This window comes from Corvus hawaiiensis, chromosome 18 (assembly GCF_020740725.1).
Source record: "Corvus hawaiiensis isolate bCorHaw1 chromosome 18, bCorHaw1.pri.cur, whole genome shotgun sequence".
Taxonomy (NCBI): Eukaryota; Metazoa; Chordata; class Aves; order Passeriformes; family Corvidae; genus Corvus; species Corvus hawaiiensis.
In genome coordinates, this window is record NC_063230.1 from 8,701,339 (window position 1) to 8,715,792 (window position 14,454).

The window sequence follows — 14,454 nt, forward strand, 5'->3', positions numbered from 1 at the left end:
CCTAAAGGTATTTAATAAAACAGAGACAAGGAAGAAGCAGAGAGTATTCGGCCTTACCACTTGCCAAATGGTATCGCAAAGATCTTCCACCCCAGCATGATTCCTATCTCACACCCAAGTTACAATGGATTCATTTACTTTCTGCTCTTGCCCTCCATTCTCTGGATTTCTAGAACCGCAGTTGGTCCTTTTGCACCACACAGGAAGTCTCTTATAGTTTCATTTATTTATTTGCTATAAAAAGGAGAAGGGACACCTTTCTAAAATGTTACCAGCAGGTCATGGTGACTGGGGCTGGTGTTGACCATGAGCAGCTGTGATGCTGAAATGCTGTGACAGCAGGAAGCAAAAACACTGACCCTGCGTAGAAAACATCTCACACGGCTGACCACGGTTTCCATCTGAATGCTCCTCTTCCAGCAGTGCAAGCACTGCAGATGACAAAGTTGCTCTCCAGCAACTCTTTTACTGTTGCAGCAGGAGCTGAACAGTTCCTAGAAAGGCAGCCCAGAACCCCAGGCTCCTCCCTGAACCACCTGCACAGGGACACCAGCACAGAGCCCCTCTGTTCCCTCACCCCATAGGCAAGGGAGGAGAGCTGCCTTCCCACTGCAGAGGAACCACACGGCCCAGTACATTCACATTTTAGCAGCCAGCTCTATCGCAATCCAGGCTGAAACACGAAGCAAGGAGAGAAACCTCAGCCTACAGCAGATTTTCACCCATTTGCAGCTTTCACAGCAGAGCCCCCACACCTTCAGCATGTTACCAAAAGTTTTCTTTGGTGTGAGAGCAACTTAGGGTTGCATCTGTTGTTTTGCTAAATTAAAGTTGCATTCTTGTCTTCTGTTAGGACAGGGAAGAAACTGAAGATCTCTCCTGCCTATAATAACACATCCCATTTTTTAAAAAAAGGTGATAAGGAAGAAAAACAAGTGATGAAACTGAGTAAAAACCACCAACCTACAGGAACCCTTCCCTACACTCTGGATGTGCAGTGACCATCACTCAAAGAGCTTACCCTCTCTAGACTACTTTATTTCAATACAGTTTAACATAGGGAAAACCATTTTGGGACTGATAAGCAATCAGGGTATTCCACTGAGCTGCACAATTAAATATTTATGATGCTTCAAGATGACAGACAGTGTTCTCTAATGCAAATAACACCCACAAAGTTGATGCAATCGATCCCTTTTCCTTGATCTCTCTTGTTCACCAACTATCAAGGCCAACAAAACATGCTCACCTTTTATTTCCACAACTGCATTCTGCAGTGGCACTTATTTCCTCTGCTGCTTCCCTTACACACCCTGGTTTTGGGTGCAGTTTCTGCAAGGGCACAGTGAAATATGAGACAAAACAAGAGAGTGTGAACCCCTGTTCCACCCACCCCCATGAGTTTCCTCTGAGGAGCCTAGCACAACAAGCACCAGTGCATGGGCAGCCCTCAGAAATGGGCTATTTTAACCCTCCCTGTAGTTATAAAAACACCAGCACTGCCCATTCTCACTGCACAAGGCTATCAGAGAATTAAAGAAAAATCAAAAGCAAATCCCCCAAGAGGCCCCACACTTAACCCCTGCTCACTGTGGTAGCTAGGTAAGGAGCCCTGATTCTAATCAGCTGTCTGCTTTAATCATCTTTTTGTTGGCTTTGGTAAACAGAAAGGAAAGAGAGTTAAAACAAGGCAATGAATTCTAAGGAAAGAGAGTCATGAGAGCAAACAACAATGTGAAAACAGATGAGACAGACAAGCAAATACCCTGCCCTGCTACACAAAGAAAGCTACAGCACATCTATGAGACAACTGCTTTGGGACAGTCTTAATCAAAAAGGTCCAGAAATAAAGACCAGATATTCTCAAAATCCTCTGCCTTTCCTCTTCAGCAGGATGTAATCCTTTCCAGGCTGGTGAATTCAAGATGGATTTAGGACAACTTTTCATTTTAGCCTGCAAGGCCAGCGACAGCGAGGTTATCCCAGCCCGAAAGCCAAGGAGCACTGGGAATTTCGGGGGACGCGTCTGTTCAACAATAGCGTCTTTCTAGTCAGATTAGAGGTCTGCTCCCCCCCACTGCCCCGAGCGGAGGGCAGTGGCAGGGAGATTAAAAACACGGGCAAAAATCACACACAAGTCAGACGTCCCGTCCCTCGAGGGGCTCGCAAGGGCTCACGGTGTCAGCTGGCTGTGCCTCCCTGCCGCTGGGGGGTTTATGGAAATCGGGATCATCTCGTCCCACTCTGGCCACAGGGACAAAGGGGCACCACTGCCGAGCCTCCGAGGCAGCCCCTCTGCCAAGGCCATGCTCAGGCAGGGGGAAACTCAGGCAGAGAGGGCCCTTTGTGCTTGCTTACGGCTGTAGAGATGAGTGAAAATCCATGGGACTTTTCATCCTAATTAAAAGCAGAGGTCATCTAAGAAGAAACAGACTTTCAGAAAAGGGAACTTCTAAAGGAAAATGCGTTGTAAGGAAGTTCATGGACTTCAGTATTTGTAAAGCTGAAGTATGTAGTTTATTTATGTTTGTACTTCTGCTTAAGCTTTTCATGGGACATTTCAAAAACCCTCAGAAGAGCTCCCACAGATCTGGAATAATATGTGTACTAATTACTCAGCTCAATTTGAGCTCATGGCTTATGGGGCAGGCCCTGGAGCCAAGGGCCAGCTCCTCAGCTGGCTTACAGCAACCTGGCTCCATCCCACATGGCACTAAGAGCAAACAAACTCTTTATTTATTCAGTGAACTCCGCCTGTCCAGGTGAATTCAAGCATGGGGATAGCTTTTGTGAAGTGAGGCTATTTAGGAACATGGGAAAAGAAAACCAGCAGAAGTTAAATGCTTTGGACTGACACCCACCATTTTATTCCTGACTGTCTAAAACTCCTATTTTACAGGGAAAACTCCTTTCAAAATACATTACATTTCTATTCCATATTATTATTTTTCTATATTTTTAAATCTTTTGTGCTGTCATTGCACTTTCAGGCCACATCACTTTTTTTTATAGTCCCTTTTTCTTTTCTCTATCTGTCTTCAAAGAAGACAGAATATTGTTCCACCAGAAGGGGACCTATCTTGTCCAGAAGAAGACAATTAGAGTCCTTCTTTTATGCTTGGCATCATGGCAAAAGGAGATTGATACTTATTTTGGAATTATTACCTCCCTATTCATAAATCTTGTCCAGAAAGTCTTGCTCACATTGCCAGCCCACAGGCACACTATTGTAGGAAATACATATTAAATTCAGTTTTATCATTTACCTTTGGCTCCAGCTCAAGGAGTTTTAGATTCATAGCAAGAGCCCTGTTTCCAATATCGATTTTTGGCACAGAAAAATGCTAATTTTTCAGAGGTCCTAAAATACAATGAATTTTCCAGCCTAGCTAAGAAATGTTACCTACCTACAGAAGAGATTTTTCATTAGCGTGTGACAGAGCAGCAGGTGGAGAAACCCCGTTAGTTACAATTCCAGTGTGCCTCTGGTCACCGAGCGTGCTTCTACACCATGAGGGAAGCACACCAGGAATTCCCAAACAGAAGTGTGACATGCTTCACTGCAATAATTTTATTATCTTCGTGTAGAAATTTATCCTTCTCAGGACATCAGTTTCTCCATGGCCATCTTAAAGACCATGGTATACAGTCATCCCTGGGGTCCATGTAGGACGTGGTACCGACTCAAGGTCTGTACAGAAGAGATGCTGTTAAAGGTCCTTTTCCAAGTCATAATTTGGTTCCAACCTAACAGCCCAAGAGCATCCTTGAAGCACAGAGTGGATCAGGGAACGCTGCTGGTGTGATCGTCAGTGAGCCCCTGTAACCATTACACCGAAGCCGTGAACCTGCCCATGCTCACACCAAGGACTTCTGGCATGAGAACAGTCTCCTTAGCAGGGACCATCTGCTTCAGGGTCTCACAGAACTGCACTGAGCTGGCACAAAACTGAAAGAGGCCATGAAAAGAGCTTTACAGGGGACATAAACCTGCAGAGTCGACAGTTCCTCGGTGGATGATTTCCCAGCACTTTGCAGCCATTTGTACCTGTCCTCCCTCCCACTGAGGTCACTGCACTGGGCACTATCTCTGTGCTGCAAAGAGGGGAATGCAGCTCAGAACTGGCTGTCCCAGCAAGTGCACTCACAGCCACGAGCTAAAGAGATCTGACAGGGGCAGGGTGGTTGTGGGCAGCAACAGCCCCACTGTACAGCAACACTGAGCTCACAGCACACGACAGGAGTCCTGGATGGCTGTAAAGATCTTTGCTAGCAACTGAAAAGCCAGTTCCAGAAATGAACAAGATCATTTGAGAGGAGCAGGAAGGGGCAGACTGCAGTCCAGGCAGTCAGCGGGCTCAGGGTGCTCAAAGCCTACCCAGTGCTTGCCTGAGTCACCTCAGGTTCAACTTCACCCAGGGGTTGAGATAACTGTTCTCAGGCTACGTCACCAAGCAGGAGGAACGAAGGTTGCAGATAGCACTGAGCTGACTCGGGATGACCCAAGAGTCTCTGCAAACCTTATGGTGTTGTGCCCATTTCTCTCTATCCACGAGCTCCAGCCCGAGTTATCTGAGACACTGGTTTCCGGCGCTCAACAAGGAAGATGTAAAATAACAGAATTTGATCAGCTGCCAGGGATTTGACTAGGCTACAAAGACTTTGATATTTTACAGAAGCTCAGAATAAAAATCAGCTGCTGCTGTTGCCAAGTGTATGTTACTGTTTTCATTTTTTAAAAAAAGCCCTTTCAAGAACAAATAAAACCAAACAAAGACGTCTCATCCTCCTGTGCTTTCGTTCCAAGGCACACTCAGACAGGTTGGCTCACTGGCTATCCATTTGCCATATGCTTTCAAGTTTTTTCTTTTATTCACTCCCACATTTTAGCCCCTTCCATTTTAGAAGACGAACAGCTGCACAGATGCTCTATAAATAAACTACATAATTTATTGGAAGAGGTTTTTTGTTTATTTTCTTAAGCTACCACATATTCCCCAGTTCTATCCTTTTCCATCCTCTCTGTGAAACTGAGTAAAGTTCTACTGCAGCTTGGGTTTGTCTCTACAGTGTGCTCAACCTTATAAACAACTGTGACTTTTTAGCCACTAATAACAAACTGTATGTACTGATATTCATTGTAACTACTTTATAACTATGTTTGGTTCTAAATTAACTATTAGAAATAAATTTGACAAACATCCGTAGGGTGGATATGTATCAGTGATACACAGAAACCTCAAATAATTCTAACTCTCATTTCTGATTCTCTGTGTACTTGTTAACAAATCAGTGCATTTTCAGGTAGACAGGCCTCTCATCCTGTTACCAAAAAGAGAATCTGTTTTGTCTGCTCAGAGGACAGACAGACCTCTCTGACTAAAATCACTAATCTCATTCGTGCATGCAGGAAATGTGACGAATGGCTGAAGTAGTTTATCATACAAATGCAACCATCAAGTCATAGAGAGAACGAGATATTAACCTCCACAAACAAACTCGTGTTCTATTCCTCAGCACAGCGGAAGTTTACATTTAATGAGATAAGGATATGAAACACATGCTACTGATGAGAGAAGGAGCTTGCAGCAGCAGTACAGACATAGAAATGTCTCATCCTGTCCAATTAAAAGTAAATGCCATTGGAAACTTTATTTTGGGAAATAGGGTTATATGAAATTTTGTCCGTGATACGTACAGGAGACTCTGAAACTATGTGCTAGGTGGTCACTGTTAACGCTGGTTTTGAGGCTCAAATTAAATCTAGGTGCAGCTGGAGTTCACCACAGGTTATGTGGTAACTTCAATGAGACCAAAATTTCACAGTTATTTCAAGCATGCTACTTATTTAGGCACCTAATGTTTCGTGGGAAGCCTGAAGCCAAGGAAGTTGCTGGAATATCCAGCACTCAGGAGTTAATCATTAAGACACTTGCATTTAGTTTTCTTCCTGACTCTAACTCCACGGTCTGTACTTTATGGATGAGGCATTCACTGAGGTTTTTCACCAATGAATAAGCCTGCTCTGAGTGCCCAGACAGGCCTTGATGGCTCAGCTGGATGAGCCAAACCTTGGACTGAGATTTTTCATGCAAGATTCCTAATGTAGGTTTTAAGTTCTCACTTTGCAAATGCTCATTTCCTTAAAATGTGCATTTTCTACAAATGTTTCTGAAAGCAAACATCTCTGCAAGGACAGCTGACGCAAGTGAATGGTGAAGAGTGCAGATTCAGAACGAGGTAATTAAAACTGAGCACGCACAAAATAGTTTGTGGTATTTAAACAGCTGCCGATGGAACCCAGTACAAGAACTTCACTGAATAACGATACAGATCATCGTTCCACAAGCCCTCCACAACACAAGCCATCAGCACAGCTATCAGGAGGAACACCCAACACAGCAGCACCTCCAGCGTGCCTCCTGCTACCACTGCTTTCCCCATGTCTGGGAAACAACCCATTCGATGTAAACAGGGCCAGAGCCAAAACAGTGACTTAATGTTTCATATACAGCTGCTTTCGTGAGAAAATGAAAACTGTTATAGATATTATGGACAGCTCCTGGTGGGGGGCCAGTTGTCTGGATCTGGTGGTTTGAACGTTTCTGTGCCACCTGGGAGAATCAGCTTCCCAAGCAAGTTTGGGCCAGCAAGGTCTGGCAGTGCTGGAAGTGGGAATCTCTGACTTAGGCTAAATCAATTTAGAGCAGCATCAGAGCCTTGGGGGAAACAGCCTCAAGAGCTGGCATGTGGTGGGGCAGAAGGCAGTTTAACAGGGAAAATGACAATCCATAAAGAAAAGCAATACCAGTTCACACTACTCATGATCTCAAAATACTGCCCTGGCATGCAGAAAGCTCTTACCTCCCTTGAGAAGTTACGGGCCGGCGAAATAAGAGACCCTTGTCCCCACACATGCACAGAGAAGGAGCTAGTAATATTCTCAAAATCATTTCTCTGAGAAACAAAAGCAAATTTCTGAATAGCCAGCAATGGAAGAAAACAGCCCTATGATTTATTGGCCTTGAGACTCTGAGAAGAATTCTTTGGGCTTTTTCCATTACAATTTTGCAACCTATGTTATAGCCACTGGGAAATTGTTTAGTTCCCAAACCATGCCCTCAGTCATAAAATCTGTGAAGATGATTCATTATTATTTATGTGGTGCCATGGGCATGCATGGCATTTTACAGACAACTAGAAGATAAAGCATCAGCCTTTAGAAGCTTAGGTGAATATGACTGTCCCCATGTATGGAAAGCAGCACTCAGCGGGTCCTAAAGCAAACATTCCTCATCCCTCAATGAATTAAGCAAGGATACTCACCTGGGATACTGGCAAGATTTAGACAGGAGAATACTTAGTAGACATGTAACTACTGTCTAAAAATTTGTGACATTATTTCATTAAAACTGTGAGACTTTTCAAGTCATGTGCTGTTTTGTAATGGTTTTGTGATGAAAATGTACTTAATCTTGTATTACGAATTTCTGATCATATACATGATAGCATGTGACCGTGTTGCTATGAAATCAGACCACATATTCTGCACTGCCTGGGAATTTTTTCTCTTTGTGCACTGGGTAGAAGCTCAGCAAGTTCCATCACACAACCCTAAACTTACAACATAAATTATTGAAAGAAAATAATTCTGGTGATTATTGTAAAAAGAAATGTGTTCCAGGCCTCCACATCAACTTCCTGAAGTACATAAAATCCACCCTTGCTCTGGTCCTACAGAGAATGAGCAGCTTTAGCTCTTGGTATAAAACAGTTTGGGACCATTTCACCTAGAAGGCAAAACTTTATCATGGCAGAGGTTGTGAAAGCAGCAATTACTGTCAATCAGCGTAGGCAGGAATCGTTTGCTGGACTAAGACATTTATGTTCATATTTGCATATACCTTCATCTCTAACCTTTGCACTACACATGACTTACTGGCTGAACAACCCGGGTATCATGTCTCCCCACCATACATTTGTTTTGAGAGTCAGATATAATGTGATTCCAGGAATTTTCATGTTGACTCTGCTAAGCCTCTAACACCCTCTCCTGTTTCTGTATTACTCAGTGATGTCTGTGCCTGCCTTTTTGGACAGCTGAGCAGAAAATGTACCCCAAATAAACAAATTAATCCACCTCTACATGAAGAAATGTCATTATTGCACATACAAATAAGGTACATATGAACAGAAATGGACAATTAAACAAGTCTGGTACATTGCATACACAGGCAGACATGTCCTGACCCTGTAACACCACCCTAGAACATTGTGGCACTCCTGCCAAGGAAACACCAGCAACACCCTCCCCTGAAAACAAGCGAGCTTGTTTTACAACTCAGAGCTTGTAAATAGGAGAATATTGACTTTTTTTTTGTTCACAATGGTGAGGAGCACAATTCTTCATAAAATGGGAGTAATCGTGTATTTGATTCTTGTATTTAACACACAGATGAAAACCTGTATGGGGAGGGAGGAGAGGAGGGAAGCATCTCCTGCTGGTGTTGAAAACTCTCCCCACTCAGGTCTTATAATTCTCCAGAGGTGACTATCTAGCTGAAATACACCATAAAATGACAAAAAAACCCCTCCCTATAAGTATAATATTAAATTAAGAAGCCCCCAGGCTCTTAATGCACTCTCACATGTCAGGGCTGTCCCCTGCCAGGTGCACGACAGCCCTGTGCTCTCACCCTGTTTCTGTTCTGCATTTCTTCCATGTCAGTGGCTGTGCAATAGGTAGTGTAAACCTCTGCAATCAACATCAACAGAAGTGAAAGAATTAGCTGTAAAATGACTTACGGAGTAGCCTCTTCCTGAAAGCGATTGAGCAGAACTCTGTGGGAGGAAACAATATGCCACAGTAAGTAATGCAAGAGATTCTGTGTAATGTAAGATAAGAATCATTTTGCGATTCCCTCCCCCAGCCCAGTATTCCTTAGGGGAAAACTCCACAACCTCAAATGATCTCCTGATATTCTGTGTGCTGCCACAGGAGTAACAGCCAAAGAGCACTTCCAGGTGAGGGCTCTGGGGCTATTTCAGACAGGGTTTCGTAAGGCAGAGCAGGGCTTCGACAGCTCCTCCCGACCAAGGTAAAAGCTCTCAGCGTGGGATATGTCTTCATAGCAGTGGGACACACACTTTGAACCATCCCTCTTCAGGATGTGACGGCACCTTCCTGGGAACAGCACGCACATGTAAGGATGCTCTCCAGAATCACGGCTGTGCACTTTGCCTCATCAACTCCAACTCTCAATCATGTAACCAAATATCCCACTTTCCATTCCCCTCTATGAATCCGTGAGCCTCCAGCCTTCATTGCTGCAGCGTTACCATATGACAACTCTATCTGAAATAACAATAGCAGCAAAGCACTAATTTATCATCTCTCAGAGCTTTAATAAGCATTCTGTCCCTTTTGAATAAGTTAAATTACATTGTTTACTCCTGCTCTTCATTTCAGCTCCTCCTGCTCCTTTCTCTACCACATCCTTACCTCTTTCACATGCTGCCAAATCATTTGGTTCTTTTCCTTCTCATTACACCAGCTCCAGTCACTTGGATCCCTTTCCCCTCTCTACGACCAGAGACTGTTGAGCTGCTGGGTTTTTGCTGGCAGTGGCTTTCTCGAAGCAGCTAAATGAATTCCACCTCTAGCTCCAGCTGCTGCCATAAGCCTTCTTTTCGGAAATTAAAAAGGAGCCAGGAACACACGATACCACATAACCCAGTGAGTACTCTGCAGGCCAATTTCCAAGTGTGATTTATAATCATGATGCCCTTACTACATGATTTTATTAAACAAGATCCAGGGAGTCTTAGCAGTCCTGTTTCTAAGACTGATGTTCTAATGGGTACCAAAAATACTAAATTGTTGCAGGCTGATCTTGAGGATTGTTTTGTCTTTTTGCAGCAATGCCAGAAGTTACCATGTTACTAAATCAGCACAGCCCAACACCCCAAAGAGATTGATGCAAACTGATTACAAATACTTGCAATTTTTCACCAAGATAACAGTCCCTTTGTACTACCAGTTAGAAAACCTTTTGATCAGAGGATACCTAGATATACACAGAAAGCTTTTCCAGCCTCCTGCTCTCAGTGGAAGACACAATTGTCTTGTTGCCCTGCCCATGCAAGCTCTGTGCCACTGGCTTGCACCTGCCTCTGACACCAGACAGGCAATTCTCCAGCCAAGTGCCCATGGAGGAAAGTTCCCAAAGTGAAGAAGAGACAAGGGCAAAGCCCTACAATTATGTGGGTGTGGGAGGAGGGGTCCCTGTTAACCCTCTCACCAGCTGGCACAAGAACGAGGGTGCCAGTCCCCACCCTGGCATGCTGCACCTGCCCCTCTGTCCTGCTGTAGCTCCAGAGACCTCTGTGCTGCTGGAAAAGGACAGCTTCCACAGGGCAGCCTGAGGCAGCAACAACACTGGTAACAGCATTTGAATTCCCACCTTCTGTATATGGCACACGGATTTGGCCACTGCCTTCAAACACTACAAAAAAAGAGTAGGGATTTATTTATAAATCTCTCTAATATATACTGCCCAGAAAGAAAGCTACAGACCAGCGAAATGAAGGGTGGTAGCATTTACCCCTATTTTTGAGAAACTATGACAAACTTATCCCTCTCTCTAGGTACTCTATACCCCAAAGTACTCATGGAATTCAGCCTTGTATAGAAAAAGGTTATTAACAATATCCTGCTGTCTACATAAGTATGTCAAGCAGCTGAACACAATTATGTGTTCCAACACTTTGGAGAGCTTGATCAGGCAGTTCACCTAAAGTAAACACAGAAATGAGGAGGAGGCAAATTACCTGCTTGGAAAGGCAGGAGGAGGAAAGGAGAAAGGGTGGAAGTTCTCACTCTAGCCCTCCATCAACTGAGATTTAACCAAGAATGACAAGGTCTAACAAATTGGAAATAATAACCAAAAACAGAAACAAGAGGTTTCATTAGAAGCTTCTCTCTAGGGAAACAGCCTCAGAGCATTTTCACTCTCACAGTTATTTTCAATCTTTGAGCTTGGTGCACACACAAAATGTTTTCCTGGGATGGAGCAGACTCTTGGACAACAAGCTCAAACACACTAACAGACCTGTTTTTTTTAAGATAACTTTCAGGCATCCCAAGCTGTCCAAGAACCCCAGGAATATGCAGACCACTGATTTAAAACCACTGAGTAGAAAACAATAAAATCAGTTGTTGAATAAAGTGTTACATCATAAATAATTAAAAATGAATGGCAATTTACTCTAGCGTTTTTCACATCCAAGAACCCCTTTTCTCTTAAAAGGTTTAGCATCAAATTTCCTGAAAATCAGCGGTGAAAAAGGGTGGGGCTTTTCCCCTCCCTCAGAATTTTTATTGCATATATAAAGTTAGTAACTGGTGAATACTTTGGAGTCAACCTGTAAAACCTTTTCCAACAATTAGGTTTATGCACAACCATGCCCCACACTCTCCAGGGCTGTTTGCATGCATTTTTCTGCACAACAAACCACTACTGCTTTCTTGGAAAAGCTGGGAACACTGTGGCTCTCGAGGCAGATCCATACCAATTGCCACATGGAGCAATTCTGAAAAAAACCCAGCTAATATCATCTATGAGTGCCAGAGCAGAACAGTTTGTGTGCAACTGTGATAGATGTTCCTAAAGAAAAAAAATCTTTGGGGGTTAATACAAACATGGCTCAATCCGTATGTCTCTATATCAAGATCAAATAATGAGAAAGTAATCAATTGTGGCTGCAAATATAAGAAATGTTAGTGGAAGTTTAACTTGGCATCTACCCAAAGCTGAAGAAACCTCCTTTCACAGTGAATGAGTGCTTGTCTGGCAGGAGTAATTACTGGGGCAAGCCTTCAGCTGGAACAACTTACGGAGGCTGTTACCTACAAGGACAGGAGCACTTACATGGAGGGCTGTCAGAAAACTCTTACTCTCCAAAGAGTCTATTTGCTGTTTTGGTCCATTTTCTCCTTGTTGGAAGGGCCTCAAGCAGCAGGGTAGGATGGAGCCCATGGCACCCAGCCAGCCACACTCCTGTTGGTGCTGCACCCACCAGCACAGCACCTGCCTGGGACCTTCGGCTCACCTGAGACTGAAACCCAAAGCAGCTCTTACTGCTTCAACACAGGCACCCAAACAGGCTCAGCTCTGGCCCTCAAGCACTGCCTGGAGAAACCATGGCAGGCAGGAAAGGGGCTGACAAACACACAATTCAAAGCCAGGATCATGACCCCACCCAGCCAGCTCCCTGCGGCCAGACACATCAGCTGCTCTATGCTGTTCCTTTCCAAAAACCTTTGCACCTGCAAACCCCAGCATTGCAGGGCAAGTGGGACGTGGGGAGGGATGTGCCCCACAGCCCAAGCACTGCCCACCCAGAGCAGGGCTGGCAGGCACAGAATTCCAGCCCTCTGGCCGAGCCCTCCACATCCACACTGAGCCCGCAGCCACTGCTCCAGCTGGACAGCAATCCTGAGCAAACCTTCAGGGAGGGCAGCAGCCCCCTCTGCCTGGCCTGAGTGCCAGCTTTTGTCTCTTCCAGTGCTCTTTGGAACACTCACTGTTCCTAGGGGAGACTGTTATTACTTAGGGGCAAAATGAGCATGGTCTGTGCATTTAATGATGCAAAAGTGGAGCTGCATTGCTAAGGTGGCATTTGTGCATAAAGATAAATGGCTTATAATATTTTGCAGATGATGTGCTCTTTTACAACTAAAGATTTTTGGTTCCTTCTAAGCCCAAGGTTAAAAACAAAACCAGACAGCACAGACAAGACATTTCAGTTATGTCACAGAGTGAATTATTTCTACCCTGGGATAGCTCTCATGTTAATTATACTGGATATAAAAAAATACACCTTTCTGGCAGCAAAGGCAAAATCTTACTGCTGAAAGACTCTACTATCCCCTCACTGATGTCCTTGAGAGCTTGAGTTACACTGCTATCTGCAACTGTATTTAAAAGATTTCTTTCTTTCTTTGTGATAAAAATGGCAACTGCAATTTAGAAAAGAAAATAATGAGAAAATCTCACCAATAACCTGCAGCAGGTTTTCCAAGATTGTCTATTGAATTGACAGGAAAAGTTATTTCCCTTATATAAATAAAAGCATGGCCTTCCACTGCTCTCATGATGCAAAAGAAATTAAGACACTCTCTGTTCAGTTTCTTAAAGCTATTGGGTTACTTATTGAACTCGATGGAGAGCAGGAAGGGCTTTAAAATCCAGTAATAATCAAGGTAATAGGGCACCTCAAGCCAATTCCCCACTCTCAATGGGACAGGCAGGTTTCCACTTGGATCTTTTGTATCCTTGATATAAAACCTAACTATAAGGGGATTAGTTAAAAGCAGGTGATGGCAGCACAACCGCAAAACTAGCTCGTTTGTAGGGCTCCCTTCCCTCCTCTTTGGCTAAAGGACACGAATTAACATATTCCAGAAATGTCAAGAGTTCATTCCTGCTTTTCTGACATGCGCCACTTTTGTTGGCTGAAATCAAGAGTGTATCAAGTACCTCCAAATCAGCTGTTGAAATGGCTGTTTTCAGCCAGTAGCAATTCCTGTGTGGCACAGGACAGTCCCCAAAACCAGCCTCCAACCCTGCTGTTAATGCCACCCTTGTGTTAGTGTGAAACTGAGGCAGAGAAAGGCTCAGATGTGCCCAGTGGCACCTGGGGAGTCCCCAGCAGAGGAGGGAACTGAGGCAGAATTCCCAGCTCCTACTTAGTGCCAAATCTTGCCTTGCTAAATCACAGGCCCAAACTTACCATACAGCCCAGTGCTGCAAGGCTGATTTGCTTGGTTAGCACTCAGCAGAGTTAATCAATAGTATGTACAGAGAGATCTGATTTTGAATTCTGTTTTATAGCACCTGTTCCGGATAAAATTCACCTCAGCTGTCCCCATCTTCCACTCTTTCCCATTCCCAGAGTCAGAGAGGTCAGAGGCACCAGGAATTGCACGTGTTAACCCTCCCCTTGGTCATTTATAGAGCATTCAACAACAGAACATGGTTCAGCTTTAATACCTGGAGAAGTCTCATATTTCCTTCCCAAGCAAGTCCTTTATGAAACTCAAATATCTTGGAATGAGAAGGGTAAGTGGGGAGGAGGGCAAAAAGAGCCAAGGGCAGGAGATATCCCAGACCTTAACACAGAGTCTCTTAATGCAATTAATTTCCATAGCCACACTCCTGTCTGCTGATACAATGAGTTCAATTGACGTGGCAAAGGTCACCCAGTGCATCTGATGTTCGCTGAGATTAGAAACGCGGACCTGACAAGATAACCACAACACATGATGAATGATTTGGATGTCGTGCAACGCTTGAATGTGTTCCTTCTTGAATTCACTTACTTTATTCTGTTGGATAAACAGAGAGTGTTATGCTCAGAAACACTGCAAAACCAGTCTGGTAAGATATCAAA

General features: G+C 44.0%; 1 protein-coding gene across 17 annotated transcripts in view; it reads right to left on the reverse strand.

Moving 5' to 3' along the window:
* The window catches only part of FBRSL1 (fibrosin like 1), a 508,012-nt gene that overhangs the window by 264,909 nt on the left and 228,649 nt on the right, over window positions 1-14,454 (reverse strand). For 13 of the 17 annotated variants that reach the window (XM_048322610.1, XM_048322613.1, XM_048322614.1 and 10 more), the window contains one exon: window positions 8,806-8,841. The exons of the other annotated variants lie outside the window; for them this stretch is intronic. In XM_048322610.1, coding sequence (XP_048178567.1) covers window positions 8,806-8,841 — 36 coding nt within the window. The remainder of the gene's footprint in view (window positions 1-8,805; window positions 8,842-14,454) is intronic. 17 annotated transcript variants of the gene reach the window in all.